The 18,454-nt window shown below is 44.4% G+C and overlaps 1 protein-coding gene across 1 annotated transcript in view; it reads right to left on the minus strand.

Moving 5' to 3' along the window:
• The window catches only part of AKAP12 (A-kinase anchoring protein 12), a 94,586-nt gene extending 77,017 nt beyond the window's left edge, over window positions 1-17,569 (minus strand). The window contains exon 1 of the mRNA XM_021693183.2: window positions 17,408-17,569. Coding sequence (XP_021548858.1) covers window positions 17,408-17,569 — 162 coding nt within the window. The remainder of the gene's footprint in view (window positions 1-17,407) is intronic.
• Between the last annotated feature and the right edge of the window lie 885 nt (window positions 17,570-18,454).

The raw sequence follows: 18,454 nt of genomic DNA on the forward strand, positions 1-18,454 counted from the left end.
GGCTCTAGCCATACGAGTCCTGAGTTAGAAAAAGTCCAAAGCTACTAGTTTAGGCAGTGGTACTTCAGCCTTTAGATTACCAGACTCTCAGAGAATCAGCGTTGAGTCAGAATTTTTAAGTTTAAGAGAAGAAAGGACTTTGGAAGTCAAATCAACACTTTTTTCATATAAGAAATAAATCTAAAGGCTGAGAACTTTGGGTAGTAAACTGTCTTTGGTTTGCAGGCAAAGAAAATGGGCTTCAACTCTGATGTATAAGGAAACCGAGACCCAGAAAACTTGTCAAAACCTTAGACTTGGCAGGCATTCATTGTGGAATGTCTCTTCAGCTTTAGAAAGAGGGACTGAGCATGCCCTGTGAGACAGTACCCACCTGTGAAACAGACCTGATACACAATGGCTTCACTAAGGTCCCTCCCATCCTAAGCCTGCTGTTTGTAATAAAAATCATAGAGGCTTTAAGGGATTTTCTTACTGGAGGTGGGGAGAAGGAAAACAAAGACTTTCTAAACTTTCATTAATTCATACCAGACACGATTTGTTGAAAATTAAAATACCAATAAATCAAATGTTTGAACCTTTAAGTCAACTGGCCCTATTTCTGCTTCAAACAGAATTCCCAAAATAAACGCCAGCCCAATAATGAAATAAATTTATAGCCCAAACTACAATTGTGTTTCCATACAAATGTGATCAAGATTCCACAGTCTGCATTTAGGATGCCCAAGGTGGTGGAAAATTAACTTCAGTCATGTAGACATGCTACCGTACTACACAGGAAAGCACTTAAAATTCAATATGCAATGAAAGGAACGTCCCCTTATTACCACATTCATGGACTGAAAGGAAGAAAAATGTATAGAAGATCAAAAGAAAACATTTAATAAACCACTGGTTTTTGTCTTCTCTCTCAATGCTCAAGACACAACTTGGGAATGAAGAATGAGGGAATCATAGGTGTGTGGCTGGAAGCAAAGAAAAGTCTGGAGGGCTTTATACACCTGCAAGCAGAGGGCCTTTCCAATTACAGGGGTCCAGGGTATGTCCACTTTATAACCGTCTCCATCTATAAAGCAATTGTATATAGAGAAAAACGGCTACAGGCAGGACGACTAGCGGATTTTTTTCAACTTTCAGGAATGATTTTCCATCAACCTTATTTCCACTTTGTTTGCCTTTGCAGAACACAGTGGTTATTCCTACCCACTCACTAACCTGAGCGGTGGGAGCTGGAGACCAGTAGGAAGACTAGTTTACATGAATGCTGCATATATTGCATAGGATAATTAAAACTGGGGAATAAAGAAAAGATCCGAGGGCGCCTGGGTGGCTCAGATGGTTGAGCGGCTGCCTTCGGCTCAGGTCATGATCCCGGAGACCTGGGATCGAGCCCCGCATCGGGCTCCCGGCTCGGTGGGGAGCCTGCTTCTTCCTCTGACCCTATCCCCTCTCATGCTGTTTCTCTCTCTCTCAAATAAATAAAATATTAAAAAAAAAAAAAGAAAAGATCCGAGGAAGCAGAAATAGAACCAAAAGAACTTCACGGGAGCCTGGACATGGATAAATGACAGGAAGAACAACAGCAAGACAGGGATACCATTCTCCAAGACGGTGAAGATACCAAGAGACTCCCCCCCTTTATGGGAAGAGGCGGGCAAAAGGGACAGAAGGAATGCTACTCTTAAGGTCAATTTGTCTAATAATACACAGATGTGTACGTGAAACTGAAACCGGGACATAATTTAGTGTTAAAACCCTGGGAGAAGACAAACTCCTAAAGACAATGCCTTGATCACAGAGGGCAAGTCAGCTGGGGGATGGTCCTAAGGGAAGAAATGTGCTTAACGTGGAATGGAGTTCAACGGGGTACAGTAGGTTGGATGATGAACTGGGATGTCAGGAGGGCAGAGCAAAACAGGAAGGGAAAAGAGGGTGATTACATGGGCCTGGCATTCAGGTACACCCAAATTAAAAAGAAAAACAAGTGGTATCGATTCTTATTTAAGGTTGTATATGACTTGCCTCCAAACCCAAATTGCTCATACAGCCTGGCATCAGCTATTTCCAGGCCATGATGGGGTAGGAAGAGTGAGGTCAGTAGAAATAAGAGGTTGGCAGGGCGCCTGGGTGGCTCAGTCGTTAAGCGTCTGCCTTCAGCTCAGGTCATGATCCCGGGGTCCTGGGATCAAGCCCCACATCGGGCTCCCTGCTTGCCAGGAAGTCTCCTTCTCCCTCTCCCACTCCCCCTGTTTGTGTTCCTGCTCTCGCTGTCTCTCTCTTTGTCAAATAAACAAAATCTCTAAAAAAAAAAAAAAAGAAAGAAGAGGTTGGCTAATAAAAATGAATCGTTTGCCATTTACAGATACAGGCATATATTCTAAAATACCTAGAAAAACAGAGAGCTTTGGTATTGTAGGAGCTGTCTGGTATCCCAGAAGTTAATAATAAGAGATATCAAAAAATAATAGGACATCTCTTTGGCATGATAGCCAAGACCCACTTCACGTTGCAGTGGTCCCTACCCACCAGCCCCAAAACTGGGAGCTGAGCACACCACAGGGGGACCTCTAGTGCTGAACTCAAGAGCTAGTGAACCAAAAGCTCCACTTCCTAGTTAAATTTTCACTTTGTGGGCTCATTTTTTAAATGGGGATGATACCATTTACCACACTGAAGCTATGAGCTATTGGTAAAACAAGAAAAGTATGTAGAAGTGCCCCCCAAAACCGCCTGGTGCCTAATGGATACTCAAAAACAACCAACATTCGAGAGTTGACAGTCATTGAGAGGAGGAACTTTTTTATATTTCTGTATGTACTTGACCCTTAAGGTTTATGCATAGCTTTACTTCATTCTCTATACAGGTTTCAACCTTGAAGTCAACACAGAAACACCGTGCACAAGTGTGTCAGGAGACCTCAGATGTGGGGAGAGCGCACTAAACTGTCACGTCCAGGTCCATTTCTTCCACTGACATTGTTAAGGCTTAGTGGGAGAATAAGCACAAAAGTTATACTAAAGAAAAGGGTCAGGAAAGGGGCATATTCAATCAATACACTATGTATACACGAACTTAAAATAACAGACACGGTAGGGCGTGCCTGGGTGGCTCAGTTGGTTAAGCTCTCCCTCTTGACTTCGGCTCAGGTCATGTCATGATCTCAGGGTCATGAGATCAAGCCCCACATTAGGCTCCATGCTAGGTGTGGAGCCTGCTTGGGATCCTCTTGCCCTCTCCCTCTACCCCGCCCCCTCATGTATTCTCTTGCTCTAAATAAATAAATAAAAATAAAAATAAACACAGTAATATCAAACATTAAGAAGGAAGAATCAGTGCCTTATGCCTTGGTTAAATTGCTCCTGCTTATTATGGCCTAAAACAAGTCTACATTGACTTTTAGGTTTTAAAAGAAGCAACTTTCTTTAAAATTTAGCTTAGTTACAACCCCAAATACAGTTATTTGCTTTGATTTGCTTTAATCAGACTCAAGAAAAAAATATATCAGTATCTTTCTCAACTTCTCATCCAAAGCCCAAATAAGCCAGCTGATCAGCTCATAGCAAAGGAATCATAAGCTCTGAGGATTTTTCCTTCTTCATGACCATAAAAAGCAACAAATGGGTGACATTTCTCTTTACTCTTATTTGCCAGAGGAAGAATTTGCAATTCCATTCAAGAAGGCTCTATTTTGACCTTCCCCTGATCTTCGTTCAAGTTCACATACAGTTACAATACCGCCAGTATTCATTACAGGAGCTGGAAAGTGTTTGAGGAACACAATAATTGACAGCATTTAACTCCACAGTAGCCCAATTGTCGTTGGCTCCAGAAAATACGGTTAAAGGAAAGTATGAAGGCATAACGTGGCTTGTGCTAGCTAGGATGTTTAGCTCTACATGCAATTAAGTGCTATAAATATTGAGTCTATAAACAGTTATTAGACTCACGAGAAACTGAATATAATCTCAATCTGATGCAATTATCTGGCTTATCTAACAATGAAATTAATCCAAACTGTCCTCAACCCCCCAAATTTTAATGATCCTTATTGTTGCCTCAACTTTCTACTTCTCTGCCCTCCCCCACCAAAATATATTAGCAAATCTAGACGTCATTAAATAAGGATATGAAAACTTGAACTATTTCATCTCAGGATAATCTGAGGCATTTCCCAAATAACGTATATTTAAAAGCTGGGACATATTCCATATTTTTCCATTTTAACCAGAGGAGGAATCTCTCTACATGTGGTTAATTTAAAAATTACATGTAAAAAATACAATCGTTTTTATATGAATGAAATGAAAACCCATCCTTCCCGTGCCCCCACCAAAAAAGAACATATTTCCCTAGTATTTTAGAATTATTCTCTCAGTCTCAGATTAGGAACAAAGTTATTTTCAGTCCCCGCCTACATGCTAACAGATGTAGATTTGGATCCCAATTAATTATTGGCTTCACATTGCCAATCACAATACATGCAGAATGCAGGAGTCACACCTTGAATTCAACATTCTCCACAGCAGAGCCACAAGCTACCTCTCCAGACTCCTCAACCACTCTTCCAGCTCCGCTCACATCTCCAGCCCAGCATTTGTCAACTGCATTTGGCTAAAGATGCCACATATTAAAGATTCTGCAAAGTCCTGCAGTTAAGAAAGAATGGGTCGCCCAGCTTTTCCTAGACCATTTTTCTCTTGGTATTTCTCCCCATATGACAAGGCTCCCTCATGCCTTGTTTTATCACTTTTAAATTTTTATTATTATTTCACTATTTTTCCATTCTCTTGCCTCCTCTCAAGCACCTCCATTTTTCAACAATTCACCAGACATGCCATTTCCTCTACCTTAGTTTGGGCTATGACAAATTAGCACAGCTTAGACAACAAACATGTATTTCTCACAGTTCTGGAGGCTGGGGAGTCCACGATGAAAGGTGCAGGCCGAGCTCTCTTCCACCTTTGAAGAGGGCTGTCTTCTCACATGGTAGGGAGAGAGCAAGCTGTCTGTCTCTTCTTAGAAGGTAGCTAACCCATCACCTCCCAAAGGCCCCATCTCCTAATACCATCACATTTGGTATTAGAGTTTCAGCATATGAATTTTCGGGGGATACTCTCCGTAACATCCTCTAGGTCACCTTCCCTGGTGTCGGAGTACGCACTCTCTCTCTTGCCTTCAGGACCTGTCATGTTCGTGACTCTTGTCCAACACTCAGCTACAATTCAGGGCAAAATACGGGTTCTACGAGCTTAAGTCCACAGCAAACTGTGGGCACTGTGGTCACATGTAGTTACGGGAAACTCAGCTGGTCCCCTGCAGTGCTTATCACTGGCAGCCAAGAAAGACCCCCAGTTCGGTGCACCTGGGTGCCTCAGTCGGTTAAGCGTCTGCCTTCAGCTCAGGTCATGATCCCAGGATCTTGGGACTGAGTCCCACATCGGGCTCCCTGCTCAGTGGGGAGCCTGCTTCTCCCTCTCCTTCTCTCTCCCTTACAAATAAATAAAATCTGAAAGAAAGAAAAGAAAGAAAGAAGACAGACAGACACCCGGTTCACTTAAAAGGAACACTCTGATTTCCCTCTTCTTTCTAAATATGTTTACAGTCTATTATCACTTGCCTACATACTCTTAAAGTAATTTTTAGTCTGAGATGATGCAATTAAAAAAAAACCCCACAAAAAACCACATCCCATCTCTGATTTTTCCGGTCACTAACCTAGAGCTTTAACGTTGTCTTTTTGGTGGTGCAGGGGAGTGTGGCGGATCTGCTACTTCTAGCCCAGCCCTCCTAGAGGCTGAGAAGTGAATTCAGTCACCTAATTTGCCGAAGACTAAAGCACCCTGGGTAAGGAATAAGTGGGGATCCAAGGATCCTAGGGCCTGCTTGAGAAACTTTCTCTGACAAATGTAATACTTTAAACCATGACCTAGTTCCCTGAATACTTAAGCATTCTTTGCATTCTTCCCTGTCCTGGAGGACTGTTTATCAGGCACAGTTCCAGAACTGACTTGAAATCTTTCTTTCTAGATAACACTGTAGGTCCTCTTCAGTCACCACAGACTCTGCATGGAGGACAAAAACCTTTTGAGCGTTCCAAAGACCTTAGTATGTCTTTAATTAGTATCAAAAGAATAATCAACCTTCGTTTTAATCAAAGCAAAACAACTTTCTATATTGTAAACAAGAGCCAGATCTAAAACTACCATCAAACTGAGTTTAAAGTTAACTTAAACTCTTGAAGGTTTTACAAAGAAAAACATCAGATAGAAAACCAAACCAACTGGGGCTTTGCCCCCATTACTTGTCAACTCCTTTTTAAGTTTTATACGCTAACTTCTGTCAGGATTGGAGAAAAGATGGTAATAATCAAGACTGATTTAGTAAACGTTAGTGGTGACATTTTCCACTACTTTTCAATAACTTTCTTCATATAAAACAGAGCCAAAGAACAAAAATTTCCATTTAAATATTTAGATTAACATTACAGGAGTCAGACACTCATGTCTAAGTGTTGAATCACTAAATTGTACACCTGAAACTAATATTACACTGTATTTTCACTTAACTGGAATTTAAATAAAAACTAAAAACAAAACAAAACTTATGTCTAAGTACTGGTTAAATGTGTCATTTCTCTAAGAAAAATTCATCATAGAGAGACTGGCTAACTCTTTGCAATGGCCTATAGATAACAAGCCTATCTCCATCCCTCCCTTGTACTGTGTGTATACAGACTGTAAATTCAAAGTAGACAGACCACATCTAAGGTTGAACTTTGCATAGCCTCTTTGTTATGGGTATGGAGTAAGACGGTTTTACATAAAAACCCAAATGAAGGATAACTTCAAACCAAAGTTTCTTAAGAGGCATTCTACAGTTTGCTAACGTAGTGAAAAATTATCACCCAGCACTGAAAATGTAAACAAAGATGAGAAACCATAAAACACATCAACAATCTTGTTCTATGCACCACAACAATATGTATGGTATAGAGTAAGGAAAACTACCAAGGGTGCAATGAAATAGGTCTTAAAAAAAAAAACCCCAAAACAGGTCTTAAATAAAAATGGTCAATATCAGGGAGTGACGACAGACAACTGATCTTGTGCCAGCAAGCTCAGAGCCTGTAATGGCTCAATTCAGTAAGAAGTCATACGCTCCGACGTGAAAAATAGCAAACCATAACTCGTCCTCTGAACAACAAACCAGAGGGCAGGCAGTGGAGATGGAAAAAAATGACAAAGAAATGTCTTCTTTGAAAGTAAAGGTAAACAGTCCCCATGTTACCTAGACTCCTTGCCTGCAAATGGAAGGAATCCAAGTCAACGATCAGGCGCTCTCATTATAGGAGGACCTGCCATGCTGGGGTGAGAGTCACTGATGTATGATGACTCAGTGGGTCCAACAGCCGTTCAATCCAGTGGCGTCTCTTCTACCTAGTTTTCTATTAATACTCACTTTCATTTCCACCTTCTCCACAGCCAGTACCCTAAGTTCCTTCCACAGTATCACCTCTTACTTATCCTATGGCATGTGACCTGTCCCTATGCCTCCCACACCCACCACCCCACGATCCTGGATTGCCGTCCATGCGGGCGGTCTCTGCTCAGACAGGAACCCCTGATAGAGGAATGGTATGGCTCTCATGAGAGCCCTCTGTCATTTCCTGTCAAGTCGGCTGCAAACTCCTTTCTCAGAAGTCCCAAGTTGTTACTACCAGGTCATGTTCTCCCTTCCCAAGATACTCTCTGAAGCATCTGTCATTGTTTGGCATGGCTCAGTGACCCAGCAATTCACAATTAATAGCAACCTACACCATGAGGGGAATGTTCTTGCCTGCTGGAAGTACTCAGTATTTGAAGTCTTGACATTCCGGTTTTCTGACTGCCTTCCTGTCAGGCCTGTACCCTGCACCCAATCCCACTGCGCCCTACAGACACCTGATACATCATCAGATCATGATGTTTGCTAGCACGACCTCCCCCCATCACCCTTTCTGGTCTTGTCCCCCCCCCACGCTCCCAGATCATCCACTCATGTGGCAACTGCATCTTTGCTGTGTTCTTCATGAGCAGCCTTCACCAGCTCTCTGCCTCCTGGGCAGCTCTCCCGATGCCCAGGTGCAGGCCCGTGCACCATGCCCTTCCCACCGCTCCCTTACAAACATGCCTCTTTCATCTGCTGGCCCAGCCAATGGCCTCATGTGCCTGCAACACTTCAAAATGTCCTTACCTTTCCACAGCAGCTACCTAGACAATTCACTGTGAAGACAAGTACCAAGCAATGGTGATTCTTCTATGTCTATCCAGTTTATTTGAATTATCCTTATTTCCTAGAGGGACTCTCATCACCTCACCTGGATTATATGAGGCACTCGGGGATAATGCTGCGTGTTCTTTTCTCTTCATCTCTCCAAGCATCTAGACCAATGCCTTTCACGTGTGTTTATGGAATACTTCACTATTTTTTTAAAAGATTTTATTTATTTGAGGGGCGCCTGCATGGCTCAGTAGGTTAAGCGTCTGCCTTCGGCTCAGGTCATGATCCCGGGGTCCTGCTGACCCCGCATCAGGCTCCCTGCTCAATGGGCAGCCTGCTTCTCCCTCTCCACTGCTTGTGCTCTCAAATAAGGGAGAGAGAGCATGAGCCAGGGAGGGGCAGAGGGAGAGGGAGAAGCAGACTCCTTGCTGAGCAGGGAGGCCAATGTGGGGCTTGATCCCAGGACTCCGGGATCATGACCTGAGCCGACGGCAGACACTTAACCGACTGAACCACCCTGGCGCTCCTGGAACACTTGACCAATTTTAATGCATGTTAATACATACCAAGAAAAATTAAGTTTAGAAGATAACATCTGCTTCCCACTTACTTTTTTGTATTTACGGATGTATAAACTTACCATAGCCACGGCAGACCAGGGTAAGGTGGTGTCTCTGGTGTCTCGATCGGATGGGGGCCCCCATATGTGGGGTGACGATCAGGTGGAAGCCAGTGGATCGGGCTTCAAGCAGGGCAGAACAAAGGAGATAGATGTTTACTGAATACACTGCAAGGGGGCAGTGAACAGGAGAGCAGAGGAGGGGCTGTCTGCCAAGAGGCAGTGGGTGGGGGCCATACTTAAAGCGGGAAGGTGAGGAGGCACGGGGAAGTGTGGAATCTTCCCTTTTATGGTAACTGTGCCTGCGTCTAAGTAGCCCACCGGTCAGTGAGGGCCTACAGCTAGTCTGAGGTGCGTTGCCTGATGGGCCCATCTGTATTCAGCCAGGTGGTCGCCCTGGGCTCTTTGGCCTCAAGTTTCCACTGCTCAAACCTGTTGCCTAAAGAGGCCTCTGTAGGTTAACACCTGAGATGTAGAACAGAAAAGTATTTTAAACCACAGGCTTGTTGGGGCACCTGGGTGGCTCAGTCATTGAGCGTCTGCTTTCGGCTCAGGTCATGACCCCAGGGTCCTGGGATCGAGCCCCACATCGAGGCCCGCATCAGGCTCCCTGCTCAGCGGAGAGCCTGCTTCTCCCTCTCCCTCTGCCTGCCTCTCTGCCTACTTGTGCTCTCTGTCAAAAAAAAAAAAAACAAAACAAAAACCCAGGCTTGCTATTATAACTGATAACATTTTAGCCACTCCCTTAATGCTTTTAATTTACTATACAAATAAACACAGCAGGGAATTTTTAAAAGCAAAATGAAAAATCAATAAAGATTTATGCATATGTGCAGAAACGAGTTTTAAACAGGGGGACTTACTGAATCAATACTACTGGAAACAGTAGGTAACCAGTATAGAAAATGAATTTGGATCTCTCCCTCCAGACATAAAACAATTCATTTAGAGCAGATTCAGGAGCTAACTATGTGGGAAGGAAAGCATGTGACTTTCTTAGTCCTGAGCTCTTGGAGTTCACTCTTTGTAGCCCCAGATCCTGGCACAGTGCCTGCAGTAGATCAGGGCGCCTGGGTGGCTCAGTCGGTTAAGCGTCTGCCTTCAGTTCAGGTCGTGATCCCAGGGTCCTGGGATCGAATCCCGCATTAGGCTCCCTGCTGAGCAGGGAGTCTGCGTCTCCCTCTGCCCTCCCCCCACTCATGCTTGCTTGCTCTTCTCTCTCTTACAAAAATAAATTTTAAAAATCTTAAAAAAAAAAAAAAGGAGAGAGAGAGAGTGAGAGAAGCCTAACATGGTCTGGGAAAGATCTTGTCATTTCTGTGCTTTGAGCACCTACTTTTTTCTGGGAAAGCACATTTATTCCAGCTAACAGAACCAGGCTGTAGTTTGTCATGAGAATGAGAATAGAACCTAAGGGAGGGCCTTTAGCCTATTGTTCTCCCAAGAGTAGAATTCTGCTGCCCCCAGCCCCAGTCCCAGGTTCCAACGTTTCATGGATCAGAAGTATGAAGAAATTTCTGGCAACTGGATGATTTTAGATTGTTCCCAGAGGAGAAACTTTAAAACTGATTGCTAAAGAAGTAGGTCATTGTCCAGGCAAATAAAATTAAGACTGTTTATGAATTTGAGAAGGAAATACGAACAGTACCTGAGCAACCTTTTTACTTTTAAACTTGCTTTTTCCCTATTATGAGTAATTTTGGGGGGGGTCTTTAAAAATTAACAGTAAAATAAACCATAGCCTTTAATGCTCTGGAAGCCAGTCCAGTTCATGATCGGGTGGTACATGGAAGCAGAGCATATGGCCAATATACATAATTAAAAATGCACTGAGGAAACTGAATTGCCAACGTGGGTGCAGAATGGCAAGTATTAGAAAATCTGCTCTGCACTGAGGCAAATCATCCAAAAACTAGTGCTGATCTCCAGAGTGGGGACCTAAAATGACACAGAATCTCTCTGGAAAGCAAATTTATCAAGGACTATCAAAATTTTAAATGCAAGGGCACCTGGTGGCTCAAATGGTTATATATCTGCCTTCGGCTCAAGTCGTGATCTCGGGGTCCTGGGATCCAGCCTCACTTCATCCGGCTCCCTGCTCAGTGGGGAGTCTGCCCCCCTCTCTCTCTCCCTCTGCCTCTCTGCAACCCCCCTCCGCCGGTCAGGCTCTCTCTCAAATGAATAAAATCTTAAAAAAAAATTTTTTTTTAATTTAAATGCATATATATAAATGCTCTGAGCAAGCAATTCCACTTGCAGAAATCTATCCCAGAGATACATTTGCACACATACAAAGATATCTGGGCTTGGATATTCCCTGTGTTAATTTAATACAGCAAAAGACCAGGAAAATGTCAATGTAAACACAGGGGATTGGTTAAGCTTTTATTGCACTTCAACCCATAAAGGGAAAATGTATGTAGCCATTAATAAGAATGGAGGTAAGTCTTTATGTCCTGATATGAAAAGATATTCCAAACCTAAAGTAGCAGAACATATGTGATATGATTTTATTTGTAAAAAGAAAAACATGGGGCGTGGCACCTGGCTGGCTCTGTAGAGCATGCCACTCTTGATCTCGAGGCCTTGAGTTTGAGGCCCACATTGTATAGATTACTTTAAAAAAAATGGCGCTATTATTTATATACTTGTACATGCATCAAGTTTTGAAAGAACATGCAAGAGACCACCAACATTGGCTTCAAACTATCCACAGTGAATGCCTGGGGGAAGAAGAGGTAATAGAAGACTTACTTTTTACCATACTCCACAAATCAAAGTTCTCAACCATTAACATTTTTATTTTTTATTTTTTAAAGATTTTATTTATTTATTTGACAGAGAGAGACACAGAGAGAGAGGGAACACAAGCAGGGGGAGTGGGAGAGGGAGAAGCAGGCTTCCCGCGGAGCAGGGAGCCCGATGTGGGGCTCGATCCCAGGATCCTGGGATCATGACCTGAGCCGAAGGCAGACGCTCAACAACTGAGCCACCCAGGCGCCCCTCAACCATTAACATTTTTAGAAAAATAAAATATTAAGGGCACCCAGCTGGCTCAGTCCAGAGAGCATGTGACTCTCTTGATCTTAGGCTTGTGAGTTTGAGCCCCATGTTGGGTATAGAGATTACTTAAAAAAAAAAAAAAATCTTAAAAAAATTAAAATAAACATTAAATAAATCCTATTATGCAATGCTCTTAAACAAAAATTTCAACAATGAACAAGGACTTTTGATCTTATGAAGACTTTATGATTCAAGAGAGTCAGATTATAGTCAGTTTTAAATAACTTCATTATTCAAGATAAGAAATATGAATTATGTATTACTGAAATTACAGATTATTAACCTCTTCTCCTAAATCCTTTTATTAGATGTACTAATGAGTAAGGAAACAAGAGGATGATCATACAAAAACCAACCCTTAGAATCTCTACTAAGGTGCTAATTTGCAAGAAAATCGTCCAAAATCTAAATAGACAAGTCAATTATAATTATAGATTTTGAAATTTTATTTATTTTTTTAAGATTTTATTTATTTGAGAGAGAAAGAGAGAGCACACGCTGCGGAAGAGGGAGAGGCAGGCTCCCCGTCCAGCAGGGAGCCCGATGCAGGACTCGATCCCAGGACCCTGGGATCATGACCCAAGCTGAAGGCAGATGCTCAACCGAGTCACCCAGGCGCCCCTTGAAAATTTAAAGAAGTTCACATTTATAATATATAGTGCTTCTCTCTTACAAACACAGCTTTTTTTGTTTTTCCATTATTTTATTTTTTTAAGATTTTATTTATTTATTTATTTATTTGACAGAGAGAGACACAGCGAGAGAGGGAACGCAAGCAGGTGGGAGTGGGAGAGGGAGAAGCAGGCTTCCCGCTGAGCAGGGAGCCCGATGTGGGGCTCGATCCCAGGACACTGGGATCATGACCTGAGCCGAAGGCAGACACTCAACCGACTGAGCCACCCAGGCGCCCCCTCCATTATTTTAAAATGAAACATTCTATGTTATAATTTTTTCAGGTTATAAGAGAACAAGAACTGGATTCAAGGATATTTAGTTTGGCTTTTTTTTATGAGATAAAAGTACTGATATCTTTTTCTCAGTGCTTTGAATTCTAACTTCTCACTTCATGAATAGACTATAGCACATAGAAGTATAGAGGCCAAGGATGAGAGCACCATTTAGCTTGATTTTCCTTTCAGTGGTATTCTCTAATACTGAATGTGTTACAGCTGATGGAGAAAAAGAACTTCATGCCATTTTAAAGCAAAACATGTTATTTCTGTTTTATTAATTATCCTATAAAATACCAAATTAGAATGATCCTTATTCTAATTGCTTTCAAGTGATCAAGGCAAGAGATTAGCCGACCTAAAGTGTATCCAAAAGGATGCGTGTTTAAGGCCTGTTCATCACAGAAGTATTTCAAGGGGAAATCCACTGATCTCACACATCCACTAGCCTACACGGATAACCCGAAACGGATTAAAGGGATGGCAATGCAATCCCCACAGGCTAAATGATCATCCTCACCACACCCACATCTCCAATGTCTCTGGACTGCGTTCTACTCAGAAAGTAGCACCTCTTGTAATCTGGGAGGAATCCATAGGAATACAGGTAGCCACACACACAATAGGCCACTGTTAACAAACATAATTCTCTGAATCCTAAGTTCTGGCCCTCTTATTAGAAAACTGGGGCATAACCACAGTAAGGTCATCTTTGTTCTCCCTTCCCGCTTTGTAAACAGAAGGCAAGGGGGAGATAGCATCCTACACCTCAGGCTGGGAAGGATTCTGAAATGCAGCTGGCTAACTCTGTTGTCTATTTCAGTGCACAGAGGGCAAAGACATCCTTTAATCTACCAATCAGATGACGGATTCTTCTATTTGAGTACACGGTTACTTTTTGGTGTTTCGTAGCTCTTGTAACCAAATGGAACCATAACCAGAAGGACAGAAAAGAGTCCCCACCTTCCCACCTGCCAGGGACACTGGCCTCAAGGTTACAACTGACCACTGCTCCATTTTCAGCTCTGAAGTCGTTGATTGAGCAGAAAATACAAAAAGGATAATTCAGAGAATTATGATTGTCCAGACGTAACTTGGCTCAAGAAATCAAGATTTGCCAGACTCTAAGGAAATTTGTCATTGGTCATCCCACCCTCTACTGACACCTGAGTGAAAATACTCTTTCAAAGACGAACTTTTTTTTTTTAAAGATTTTATTTATTTTTCAACAGAGAGAGAGAGAGACAGGGAGAGAGCGAACACAAGCAGGGGGAGTGGGAGAGGGAGAAGCAGGCTTCCTGCTGAGCAGGGAGCCTGATGCAGGGCTGGATCCCAGGACCCTGGGATCACGACCTGAGCCAAAGGCAGACGCTTAACGACTGAGCCACCCAGGCGCCCTCAAAGACAAACTTTTAAAAACAGGTGATTGGGGAATAGGAGGCTTTATTTACTACTTGCATTTGCATCGTCTAACATTCCTGCCCCTGCAGTGGCCAAAATGGCCAAGTCTCAAAATTAAGCCTAAATTGATTCCATTGTCCCCCAGAATTTACATGTATAAGATTGTAAAAGATTGACTGGAAGATAAGATTCCTTCCATTTTACTGAAATACACCAGATAAACCCAGGACTTATGGACTTGTGCCTCAGTGCCCCTAAATGTTAGGCTTCAGTAATCAAGTTTTTTTTTACACTCCATATGATCTGATAGAAGTGATATTCAATTAGTGTAATGTTTTCTGAGGGCTGAGTACTTACTCCGTAAATGACTGGTAACATAATTAGCAAAAAAAAAAAAAAAGAGAGAGAAAGTAAACTGGATGACTAAATAGTCAGCAGGCATCTGATATAAACATGATTTAGATGGAAAAAATCTGTTAATAGCCTTTATTAGTGATCAGCATTCTACCAGTGAAGGGGGGGTGTATTAGTATAACCCCCAAATGTCCACACACCCAGTCAAGAAAGCTCAAGATGCAATTCCTAACTAAGTGGTCTCATTTGAGCCACCTACATTTTATACTATTTTGTCTATTTGAGATTAAAGACAATTTGAAATTGCAATGCCAACAAGCCACTTTATTTCTGGAGAACCTCTACATCACAGTTTTTTGCCAAAATACTCACTTGGTCTACTAATAACCAGACCTATTTGGTTTAGTCACTATCTGATACATGAGGCAGAGAGCACAATAATGACATGGTCAAAGGTTAAACTGTAGAAAAAGTAGATGGCCCAAGGTATTCCCCAACTTGACAGGGTCCAATCAAAACCAGGGAGCCAGTATGGTCCTACAGGCCAGGGAGCATGCCACCCATGGGGGATGGGGGAACACTTGAGCAAACACAGATATGGTCCCTGCCCTCGTGGAGCATCCAGAACCAGGACAACAGTCAAGTCACTAACCTCACAAATGTGCAGCAAACTGCTGGGAAGGGTCTGTGGGGCTACAGGAGACTAGAAAGGCAGATGGGATTACTCAGAGGTCAGCAACTGGAGTTTCACAGGGCGAAGAGGGGAGGCAAGAGCTATGTGCTGAGTCATTCTTAATTAGGGAGTTCTTTTCAAAAGGACTTTTGAAAACCTGTGTAATAAATTTTGCTAGCTGAAAATGAAAAACGACAGCATTTTCCAAGGATACATGTAAGTGTATTGATTTGTCTCCAAATTGATAACTGGGCAGTATGCCAAAAAGCTCAATGATATTCTAGATGTTATTTAAGTCTTTTTTTTTTTAAGGAGGTTGCTTGGCTGCTTCAAGATGGTGGCGACTAGGAAGGGAGGATAAGGTTATGGAAGAAGGACAAAAAGAGAATGGAAAGAATATTTTTAAATGAACAAATTCAAGTTTACCAGGAAGGGATTAAGTATCCTATTTCAGCACGAACTCTTAAGAAGACGTGAAGTAGGAAAAACCAAGAAAAAATGTTCCCAGTTGCAAGCTTTTAACAATTACACCTTAAAACCACTTTCACTACTGGATGCTAAATACTGGTTATGTGGCCATTTTGGCAGTAATCAGCATCAAAAGGTGATACACACTTAAATATTAAAATGTGACTTAGACCTCAACAGGATTGCACCTTACATGTGCCCAAAGCTTAGGCACTGTCTTGGAAAATTAGATATTCTAGCAGTTTGTTCTTGGTAGAATCTACAGCCCCAGGGCCATGGGTTTTACAAGTAGCTATAAGTTAAAGACTAGAAGTAATCTAATTAAGTGCAGTCTCTCAGCCCAAACTAGACTAGGACAGCTAAAGAGGTCAGGGCAATGAGGTCACAGTTCTGTGAAATTTACCCAGATTTTAGGGGGGGGGGGTGTTTTTCACACTGTAAACATCTAAAGTTCCTCACATTTTGTATCCTCAGATAAAACACGGGTTGTGAACCCATGTAAAACCTGGGGCTTTTAAAAAATATTAAGTATGATAAGTTATCCACCATCTTCCCAACCCATGAAACACATGGGGGTTTTGGGGAAAAAAAAAATGAAGTATGATAAGTTATCCACCATCTTCCTATAAGGATATCGCAAAACAGATTAGGTGACGCCTTGCTAATGAACACACGTCCTGGAAAACTAGATCTAAAATACAACAATCAAACAAGTCACGGTATTGGCGGCTATAGCGGCCAGGAGTAAATATTTCAGCCTTGAAGACTTCAGACTATAAAATACAAAATCTCTAGGAGGTTCAGCACTGTCTGCATAGACATAAGGGTAAGAAATCCTCGCTTACGTCTCTGACCGCATCGTTTGGGAACTTCTAACTACTACTCCCCCAGTACGTTTATCCCTTGAGTCCACAGGCAATGAACTGAGCGAAAAGGAGGACGCGCTGCCTTGTTTACGAAACCTGTCATTCCTTTTGGAAGTGCAGCGTCTACCCAGGTTTCTCTTTGGCTCAGAGGGAGCTACACCCCAGGCTTTCTCTGCATCAGGAAGGCGGTGTCGGCTCGAGCCGCAGCCGCAGCAGGGCTGGGTACCAAACCCGGGTCTCTCCACGCACAAGCCGGTGCCGAAGACCATACGCGGCGCGGAACCCACGGGTGGCGGCTTCGCCACGCTGCCACACGGGTCCTGGCCCAACAGCTGACTTTCTGAATCCGGGAGAAAGAGGGGCGGGGGGCGCAGGACCCTCGGCGGGTGGCTCACTTCCCACCCCACCCCCCCCGGGCTCCCCCGAGCAGCTCGGGCGTCGCGGGCTGGGTCGCTCCCACCGGAAGAGTGCGGAGAAAGGCTGTCAGCGGGGGGCGGGGGGCGGATTTTATTACTGCGGATGGCGCAGTCGCCTCCCCCGGAGACCCACGACAAAGATGCAAACCCGCCGCGCTCGCTGCTGCTCTGGTCCCGCCCCGGCGCATGAGACCCTGGAGAGCTAGAAAGAGGGGTGCGTGCTCCCGAGTTTGCAGATGGGCTGGACGGGCCGGGAAGTTCTGGCAGGCGGAAAAAAGAGGGACCACCCCCCACCCCCACCCCCGTCCCCGGGGCAGGTGGCCCGGCGCGCCCGTACCTTGGTGGCGGGGTCCGCGGTAGCGATGGCCGGGTCCCCGGGCGCGCTGGGCGCCGCCTCCGCCGCAAGGCCGCCGCCGCTGGGCTCGGGCTCGACCGGCGTCGCGCTCCCCGCCTCCGGCTGCTCCGGGCTCCGCTGCTCCGTGGAGCTCCCGGCACCCATGGCTCTTCTGCGGTTCTCCCACGCCCAGCTGCCCGGTTACACCTTCCCCCAAATCGCAGGAACGTGGAGAAGAGCGAGAAGCCGTGCGCCCGCGAGGTCCCAGGAACGCCTTCCTCTCCCGCCGTCCTCCTCCGAACGCGCCCAGACTGCGAATGAACGAGACGCGCTCGCGGCAAACTCCTTAAAAGAAAAAAAAAAAAAAAAAAAAAGCCACCTCTTTGCCTCCTCCTCCCCCTTGTTTTCCCCTCGCTTCATCACATGAGCACAGCCCCAGACACGCCTTGCAGCAGCATCTCCCCCCAGGCTGTAGGACCTGAGGCGCAGCCCGAGCCTCGAGCCAGGGTCCAGGCGGGCAGCCCACCCCGACCCCCGGGCGCTTCCCATTCCTAAATGGGGACGCGAGCTGGGGGACGACCCAGGGTTGCAGAAGGGGAGGGGGGGCAGAAGGCCCCTCGGGGAGATTGGATTTGCTGAGGTTTATTAAATGATTGATAACCCAAGGCAGAGCTTCTGCTGCAGCGCACTTTTCCATTCGCCCAGCAAGCGAACCCAAATCCCCAGTTGCTTTCCTTCGGACTGTGTTATCCTCTGAATGTTGGTTCCTGCCTCCTCCCCACTAGCAGGAGAAAGGCAAGCGCTCCTTGGCTTCTCCGGAGCCTGCCCATATTAGGACACCTCACGTGGCAGGAGCTGGGAACCGAGAGGGTAGCGCAGTCAGGCCATGGATGAGGTGGGCCAGGCGGCTCCAAGCTCGCCTATCATCCGAAACTAGTGATGTCAGGCGATGCCATCAGCGACACTGGCTGGCCTCCTTCCTTGGGGAGTTCAGGGAAGTGAGGCTGTGACTGGAAATGTGCCTGTTCTTCTTTGAGGGCCTGATGCTGG

Source organism: Neomonachus schauinslandi, chromosome 8, assembly GCF_002201575.2.
Source record: "Neomonachus schauinslandi chromosome 8, ASM220157v2, whole genome shotgun sequence".
NCBI lineage: Eukaryota > Metazoa > Chordata > Mammalia > Carnivora > Phocidae > Neomonachus > Neomonachus schauinslandi.